Source organism: Sceloporus undulatus, chromosome 4 (assembly GCF_019175285.1).
Source record: "Sceloporus undulatus isolate JIND9_A2432 ecotype Alabama chromosome 4, SceUnd_v1.1, whole genome shotgun sequence".
NCBI lineage: Eukaryota > Metazoa > Chordata > Lepidosauria > Squamata > Phrynosomatidae > Sceloporus > Sceloporus undulatus.
Window position 1 is genome coordinate 164,865,317 of NC_056525.1, and position 8,946 is coordinate 164,874,262.

The window sequence follows — 8,946 nt, forward strand, 5'->3', positions numbered from 1 at the left end:
CTTCTGGACTCTTAGGATGCATGCATCATTGAAACACCATACCTCCACTGTGACTCGAAGCAGCTTTATTTTGGCTGTCTGTAACAGGCCATTCTCACCATCTACTACGTATATTAACAGTGTAAGGCTGGACATGTAAGACCAAGAACAGTTGGTCTGTAGCAATCACAGGTGATTTCTTAAGTACTAACATGCAAGATGTTCACTTATGCAGGCCTTCTGCAAGTGTGTTAAACAACATACTTAGACAAGAGTAGCCCATCTGCAAATATCAAATGTTCAGTATGGAAGCTCCCAAGTTCCTTTCCAGACCAGAGGTTATTCAGTGGTTGGGTTACAGCAGTAGATGTTTCCTTGCTATCTCTCTCAACTAAAATTGGGTGCCTCATGGCAGACAGGCAAAAATCTGACTCTTGCACATTAAAGGGTCATAAATCATAGAACAGCTTACTCAGGTTGCAAGCTTATGTTGAAGCAGCTGGACCATTAGAGAGACAGCCATGAAAGCTTTCTTTTTTTAAAAAAAGTTTTTAATTTGCACACAGGCTGAAGAAATTGATGCCCACTGGGTCATATTGCTTGTCCTTGGACACACTCCTGACGCTAATCTCAAGGTTCAGTTATAGTGGATCAGCACTTCCAATCTCTACAGAGTTTAGCTATGTGGGTCATATTAGCCCACACTGGTCCACAGTGGGCTAATCACAAGTTTTTTTAACTAGGGTCCAGGAGTGATTCTGGGTGTTCTTGGGGAAAACCATACTTTCTATGTAGTATCATAGTACCTCATCAAAACCACTGAAAGCTGTATGTGGATATATCCTTTCCTCATTAATGGACAAATATTCCTTTACGGCTTGAAGTAATTTGCTGGGCTCAGGTTGTGCAATCCAGTTAAACCAGTCAGGTTTTAGGGGTTCGAGGTCAGCCAGAGGGTTTCATGGTTGAGTGGAAAATCAAGCCCCTGTCTCCAGAGTTGTAGTCCAATACCATACCACATTGGCTCTCATCGATAAACTACCACAGCAAGATTATGATTATGAAGGCACTTTCATTGTTTAGTTGAGAATCTCGCAAGGTTTCTGTGAACACTGCAGGTTTTCAAGTTTCAGTGCTGAGAAGGAAGAGAAAAATCTTGCAGAAAGTCAAGCAAGAGCATGGCAGATTACCTGAAACTGAAATTGAATGTAGTTTATCTTTGTCTATTGCAACTGGGGAAAACAGTTTTATTTATCTGTTTTATGCTCTATCATTGACAGAGAAGGAAAGATAGTTTTCCCATTATTTTGATTAATTCAGAATACTGTACTTGTAATCAGACCCCTAAAAATTTAATGAAACAATACTTTATTAGCTTCTATAAAAATAAATTAATAATTTTGGTAAATACAATACTGATAATTACACACAGACTTTAAAAAAGTTCTGAATGAAACTTCAGAATTCCGCACATACACAGCAAATAAATGTCTTAAGGAGCTAAATTATTTATGAGCTCATGGGTATACTGTGCAGGATACTAGTTAGATTTATGAGCACATGGTGTGCCATTCTACTTTGGGTTCAGCTATTGTGCATGCAGAAGAATAGCATGTGCTAGTAAGACCATCACTGTGTGCATCACAGAGAACAATGAGTTCATTGGTTTGGAGCACATGCATCTCACATTCACACATTCCAACTCATGTTACACCATTTAGAGCATAATCCTAAATATCCTTGAAAATACAGGACTTAGGGGGATAGTATTTAAATAAGAGCTTTTACTGACTTTCTGGTGAAAAAGAGGAATGGAATGGTAGGGTCTTGACCTAGAAGGGATCTATACTTCTAGCTTTTCAGCAAGGGAAAACATGAGAACAGAAATCTACCTCCATGTAAGTGGCAATGTGCTATTTAGTTAAAAGATGCAGGGGTTTCTGTTATGTGCCCCAAATGTTCAGTTTTCAAATATGTATGCATATTGTGTGCCTTCAAATCCTTCCCAAATTATGGCAACCTAAGGCAACCCTATTACAGGATTTTCTTGGCAAGTTTCTTCAGAGCAGGTTTGCCATTGCCATCCTCTGAGGCTGAGAGAGTGCCACTTGCCCAAGGCCAAGCCAGGATTTGAAACCTAGTCTCCCAGTGTCCTAGTCCAATGCTCAAACCAGTACACCACACTGGCTCACTTTCAAATGTATTAAGATGTAAATTGTTTGTTCAAATTACTTAAGATTATAGAGTGGACTGGAGGTCCAAACTATATGATGCCTTCGGAGCCTGATGTTTATATTTATATTTTTATTTATAATTCTGCTTGTACCTTTCCCTTAAACTAGCTGCTCAGGCACTTTAATTGCTCAGACCCATTGGGTGTTCTTTCCCCCATGGAAAGGATAGGGGGGAAAATAGGTTGGCTTCAGTTTATTCATTATTCCATTGAGGAGAGGGAATGGCAACAAGTGGATAGGAGCCAGAAGCTTCTAGTAGCCAGTAGCCCTAAAAAATACTGCCCTGAAATCAGTCTTTTGCTCACTGGAAGAAAGGCAGGATTATATATAACTATTTAATACATAATTAATATAGGCTGTTATAATCTCAGTGAGTACTGTATATGAAGTGTGCCTTCTAGGCCTTTAAACATGTGAATGGTAAATCTAATAAGCAAAAGTAACAACGCCCGGCACAGACTGATGCTATGCACCGGCCAGGGGCTGAAATTAGGGCTCAGGGAGAGCAAAGAGTCTGCACGCTCCCAAGCCCTACCGTGATGTCCGGGCGCCATTTTGGTGCGCACACGTTCAGACGGCATGCATGCTGACGTGCCTCGTGTGCTGCATCTAAATGGCATGGTGCACAAGAGATGTCACTGCGCAGCTCCAGGGTGCTTTTCGCGGCTCCTTTTTCATGGCGCATCACTGCCGCATCGTTTGGTTGGCACGGCCACAATCCAAGGAAAAGGGGTGGCCTCTGTTGGCCCCTTCCCCCCATCTGTAAAGGCCCAATGTTTGTTTTGTATGGGGAAAAATCCAGAAAGGCTGTGTACTAGGAGGCTTTGTGGGGAAATTGGACGGCTTTGTACAGTATGAACAGGTGGAGTCTGCATCACTTCACCATCTGCCAAGACAAAGTTGGGGATACTTGAGTGAAGTTACTGCACCTCTTTGAATCAAATGTTGCTCTGTGCTCCTGGAATTTTTAATAAACAGTGTTGGTTGAAGGCATAGCCCTTTGTACTGTGTCCCAGTTTAAAACATGAACATGGAAATCAACATGTGGTGGGACTTTCTTTATGTGAAGTACAGGGATAACATTACTGCTTTGTTTCCCAGGAAAGTTATGAATAAAGTCTAAAATCCTAAAAATGTGAGGATGGAAAGGGATTCTTTGGCAAGGTCCCAAATGGAACAAAAGATGCAGGAGAGGCATTCTGCGCTTATGTCCAGTGCAGTGGTCCTTCATCAAATGATCCAGTTTAAGAACACTTTAACTGCCCTGGCTCAATGCTATGGAATTCTGGGAACTGTAGTTTTGTGAGACATTTAGCCTTCTCTGTCAGAGCTCGGGTGCCACAATAAACTACAATTCCCAGGATTCCCTTGCACTGAGCCAAAGCAGTTAAAGCAGTACTGGATTATGTCTGCAGTGTGTTTTGGACTATCTTCAAAAATGAGGGCTTGTGACTAACATCACAAAAACAGAGCACCAATTAATGCTTAGTATATTGGCAAAATTAACAAAAATATCTAGCAAACTCAGATGTATATTTCAAAAACCAAATTTGTGTGTGTGAGTGTACTGTGACATTACAATACCACCAAGGGCTAAAAATAAATTTTTAGCAAGGGCTAAAAATAAATACATGTGTGTATGTGTACATATTAAATATATAGAGAGGCTGGATGGCCATCTGTCGGGGATGCTTTGATTGTGATTTCCTGCATGGAAGGGAGTTGGACTGGATGACCCTTGCGGTATCTTCCAACTCTATGATTCTATATATATATATACAGTATATATATATATATATATATATAAATGGAAAAACAACTTATATGGAAAAAACATATATGGCAAAACACCTTAAAATTTACAAAAACCACACACCTGATAAAAAATTATGACAAGATTTTATATATAACTGTATATAATAACTATCTGTAAGTTGCTCTGAGAACCTTTCGCGCTGAAGAGTGAGGTATAAATACAGTAAATACATACATAGATATGTATATGTGTGTGTGTATGCACACGCACACGCACACACACACATATATACACACACATACAGAATACACACACACATATGTCTTTCTCCTGTATGTTTTTTAACATCTTTTGATGGGAGAAGCCAGTGGAGCTTGGAAAGCCTGCAACAGGTGTATATTGTGCATCGAGGCTGTCTCCATAAAGGCATTGGCTGCTGCTTCTGCCCTTTGCTCCCTCTGGATGTGTCTGAACCCAGGCTCCTCCAGGCGCCCCTGACTCACCTTTCCGCACCCGGGGGGCCCCCAGAGGATGAGGGAGGGGATTTCGTGGGCCTCCAGGAGGGACCTGAGGAGGGTCTCCTCCCCCAGCACCCGCCCTTGCCCCACATAGTCCCCCAAGTGGCTGGGGCGCAGCTTCTCCGCCAGGGGCTTCCCTTCCAGCTTCTGGGCCAGGCTTTCCCCCTCCAGCTCCGTCTCTGGAGGGGGCTGCTTCTCGGCCCCTGTCCCAGGGCTGCTGCTGCTGCTGCTGCGCCCCTTGTGGAAAAGGGGGAAGGCTCTCCCGCAATGAGTGGGGCTGAGGCGCATCTTCTTGCTGCAAGGGGCGTCCTTAGATGTGGCTGCTGGAGCCCCCTGATCGCCCTCTCCTTCGTGGCCCTCTCCTTCTCCCTCTCGGCCTTGCAAACATCTGTCCAGATGTGCGTTGATGGCAGCAGCTGGGAGCTGGAGGCAACAAACAGGGCAACTGACGGAGGAAGAGGGCGCCCCTTCGTCCGCCATTTTGTGACAAGAGGAGGGCTGGAGGCTTCCTTTTCCTCCTCTCAGGCCAATAAGCACAATGGACGCCCCTTGTCCTCAGAGCAATAGAAAGCAAACAAAAAGGAGGTTTTGCTTTCAGTCATAAACATGCTGCCCAGGCGGGGAAAGGCAAAACAAAGTCCACGCCTCTCTTCCTCATTGCTCCTGGAGGCTTCTGGGAGTTGTAGTTCTTCTGTCAGGCTGGGCTTGGAGGCAGGAGTAGCCAAATGTCCTAAGCACCAAGGAGGACTAACAACAACAACAACAATAGTTGTTGTTGTTTATATATCCCACCTTTCTCCCAAAACTGGGACTCAGGGTGGCTTACCATAATAATAATATTAATAATAATTGACATATACATAATTGTTATTAATGGGTTGCCATAATTGTCCACTATTACCAGGGACAAAATGTAGGACAAATTCGAGACCAAAATGTGGGACATTTAAGAAAAAGGGAGGACCTTAAATGTCCTACATTTTGGGCTGAGTTTTGTCCTGCAGTTGTCCTACAGTTTGGTCTTGAATTTGTCCTACATTTTGTCCCTGGTAATAGTGGACAATTATGGTACCTACAGTACTACTACATGGAAGCTCAGATTAGGAGGGAATGAATTCCTTAAGGCCACCCAGTAAACCTCAAGGCTCTGGGGGGACTAAAACTTGCATTCCACCTAAACACTAGGAAAAACTTCCTGGTACCAAGAGCTGTTCGACAGTTGAACACACTCCCTTGGAGTGTGGTAGAGTAGCAATAGCAATAGCCATAACGTTTCTATACTGCTTACCAGTGAACTAGCACTCCCTAAGCAGTTTGCAGTGAGTTAGCCAATTGCCCTCAATAAGCTGGGTATCATTTTGCCAACCTTCAAAGGGATGGAAGGCTGAGTCAACCTTGGAGCCCTCCAGGATCGAACTTACAACATTGTAGTTGCAGGACTGGCATTTAACCACTGCACCACCAGGGCTTCCAAGAGTCTCCTTCTTTATGGGTTTTTAAGCAGAGGCTGGATGGCCATTTGTTAGGGGTACTTTGATTCTGTCTTCCTGCATGGCAGGGGGTTGGACTGGATGGCCCTTGAGGTCTATTCCAGCTCTACGATTCTATGTCCCAAGTCCCAGCCAACTAGTTCAACCTCTTCATTGTGCAGGACTGACTTTTCAATAGAAATGTATGGGATTGCCTCTCTGGGTACACTGATCTCAGTGGACTTTAATTCTCAGTCCTATATGGATAGGATTACATTGCATGTGTCCTGAAATGATGCCTGAGTTGCTCAAAAGGAACTGAATGTGATTCTGCCTTGTATAGTTTTCCCTTCTCCAATTTATTTAGTATCAATTACCACTGTTAGGCAACTTGTACACTTCCATGATATTTTGATATCATGACGTATGATACCAATCTATTAAGATGTAATGTTTGCCATTCTGCAGAGCCATCCTCTTGATTCAGTCACCATAAACTAACATAATTGTTTATTTTTAAAAGGTATTTATATGTTGCTTCTCAGCCAAAACGCTCCTAGAGTTCTATCAGAGGTTCCATCAGATCTTACAGATCCACTGAGAAAACCAGTGTGTTACAGTGGCTAGTATATTTGTGCACAACTGGGAAGATCTGTGTTCAAATTGTCATTCAGCCCTGAAACTCACTTGGTGAACTTGGACCAGTTACTGTTTTCAAGCCTCATAGTTGCTGTGCAGCAGGACAATGCATGTTGCCCTCTGATCCCTGTAGAAAAGCTGGAAAATAAATATAATAAATACCAGTATAGGTTTATTATTATTTCCACAAACCTCTAATAATAATAATAATAATAATAAGAAGAAGAAGAAGAAGAAGAAGAAGAAGAAGAAGAAGAAGAAGAAGTAGTCATGGTTAATAGGCTGGAATATGATTGCATCTATTTAGTTAAATAACTGTTCCCAGAAATTTCTCATTTTCAGGCAGCTTAGCCATACATGATCAAAGTTCCTTTCTGTTCATATCCTCTCCAACATATTTACTGTGAGAGTGGAGAGGGTTTTTAATATGGATCTTATAAAGCCCACATTTCACCCAATTCCTTTTCTGTTTCACAAGGGCTCTTTGTCACAGATTTCTTGTTTTGCTTCCATATTTGACTGCATCTACCCACATGCATTCCCAGTCCAGTTTCTTCCCATTTTATTCTCTGTCCTCTGCCACAACAATACCACGTCCCACTCTCTCTTATCAGTGATGCTTTTTGTTTCTTTAAGTTCACAAAGAAAAAGGGCATTATGGACACTTTTTGGCAGGTGCTTCAGACAGAACTTGAGCAAATTACTTTTGGGGGCTATAACAGCATGACCAGTAACTTTCTCAAACTCTGCTTGTGACCTTTGTTAACAATCTAGTATGCTATCTCTCCATATTTATCCACCCCTTAAGCGGAAGAATTGTACATTATCCCAGGAAACTCAGGAGCCTAGGTTTCATAAGCTCCATTGTCTTACCCAATTAGGGATCAGGTACAAAAGGTAAACCACAAGAAATGAATTCCATGCAGTTGTATGTGATTTTGTAAGATGATGTTATGTATAGATCAAAGGTTTGCATTGCTAAAATTTGCCCTTGGCTAATTATCATTCATTGCTTCTCTAGGTATTAAATTCACCTTCATAGCAATATTTTCTTTTTCTTTCTGTCTTTTTATGCAGACAACAAACAAGAGAAATTGGGAGCCATGCCTATTCGATGAGGTGTGAAACCGCAATGAATAAATATGTAGTAGGACGCCATTCCAAATTCTTTAAGATAAACCGGATTGAAGAAATCAATACACGATACTACAATAGCAGGGAAGACAGAATAGGTTTCTTCCATAACTTGGAAACAGCGCAGACGTTCACAACTGAGGAAGAGGTATGTGGAGGGGATGACATTTTCATCTATGTGCTTCTCTCTAACTATAAGCATAGATTATGAAATGTACCATTAGGTGCCTATTACCTTTTGTATAAATTTTACTATTGTTCAGCTATCTCTAGGCTGCTCCTAGTCAAGTGCTGAGATGCCATGAGAGCATGCAAGAATGTTTACAAACCTTCTGTGTGTATGTGGGTGGGAGGGAGATGAATTAGTCATGGCATTTTATTGGAGGACATTTTATTGTGTGTGCCATGTGCCCTGCCTTGTATCCTATAGGCCAGCTAGATTGTCAGATGCTGTGGGAAATGCTTTTACATCAGTAGAGTTGTACATCTTCTCAGCTTCTATACATGGAATTTTGGGAGAATGTGAATGAAAAAGAGAACCCAGTCCTCTTCAGTAAGGTTAGGCTTGGACCTTGAGTTCACTAGAGTAGAAGAGGTCATGATGACATCTAGGTAGAAGATGCCAGTCTGGGGAGAGATGGAGCTATAGAGAGAGAAGAAGCAGAAATGGTGCTAAAGTGGAATGCTGATCCAGACATAAAGAGTAAAGGTGTTTTAGAAGAGTGTTTTGACAGATGTGACATAAATACTGTATATAAAAATGAAATGGAACTAAACTTAAATGCATAAAATGACTGAAAGGTGTCCAACAGGATGGGATGAAGAAGTGGCACCAAGAGCTAATGATCTCAGTTTCATCTGTGATAGAATTGGGACAAAAATGAATGCAAAGGTAATTTTGGGTTAACATACTAACTAAGGGTTGTTTTTCTTTGTAGAGTCAGCTGCTTGATCATGGTCATTTGAAAACTCACATAAATACTTTTGAATAGGGGGTGCATTTAAAATAAGAATGTTGAAGCTCATCTAGCAACAGCCATAGGGTTCCAGTATGGCTCATTCCTGTTCCCCATGAAACTGCCATTTGGTTGTTTCCCTACTTTTGTACACATTTTCCATTTTCCATACTGAAAGACTGTCCTAGTTGCAAGTTTGGTCTTAGTAAGTAAAAGCCTTAAGCAAAGCATGTTGGGATTTTTGATTTCACTCTTTTGCAT

At 41.7% G+C, this 8,946-nt stretch overlaps 1 protein-coding gene across 1 annotated transcript in view; it reads right to left on the reverse strand.

Moving 5' to 3' along the window:
* Window positions 1-5,119, reverse strand: part of WRNIP1 (WRN helicase interacting protein 1) — a 123,531-nt gene extending 118,412 nt beyond the window's left edge. Inside the window, exon 1 of the mRNA XM_042466033.1 lies at window positions 4,473-5,119. Coding sequence (XP_042321967.1) covers window positions 4,473-4,967 — 495 coding nt within the window. The 5' untranslated portion in view covers window positions 4,968-5,119. The remainder of the gene's footprint in view (window positions 1-4,472) is intronic.
* Between the last annotated feature and the right edge of the window lie 3,827 nt (window positions 5,120-8,946).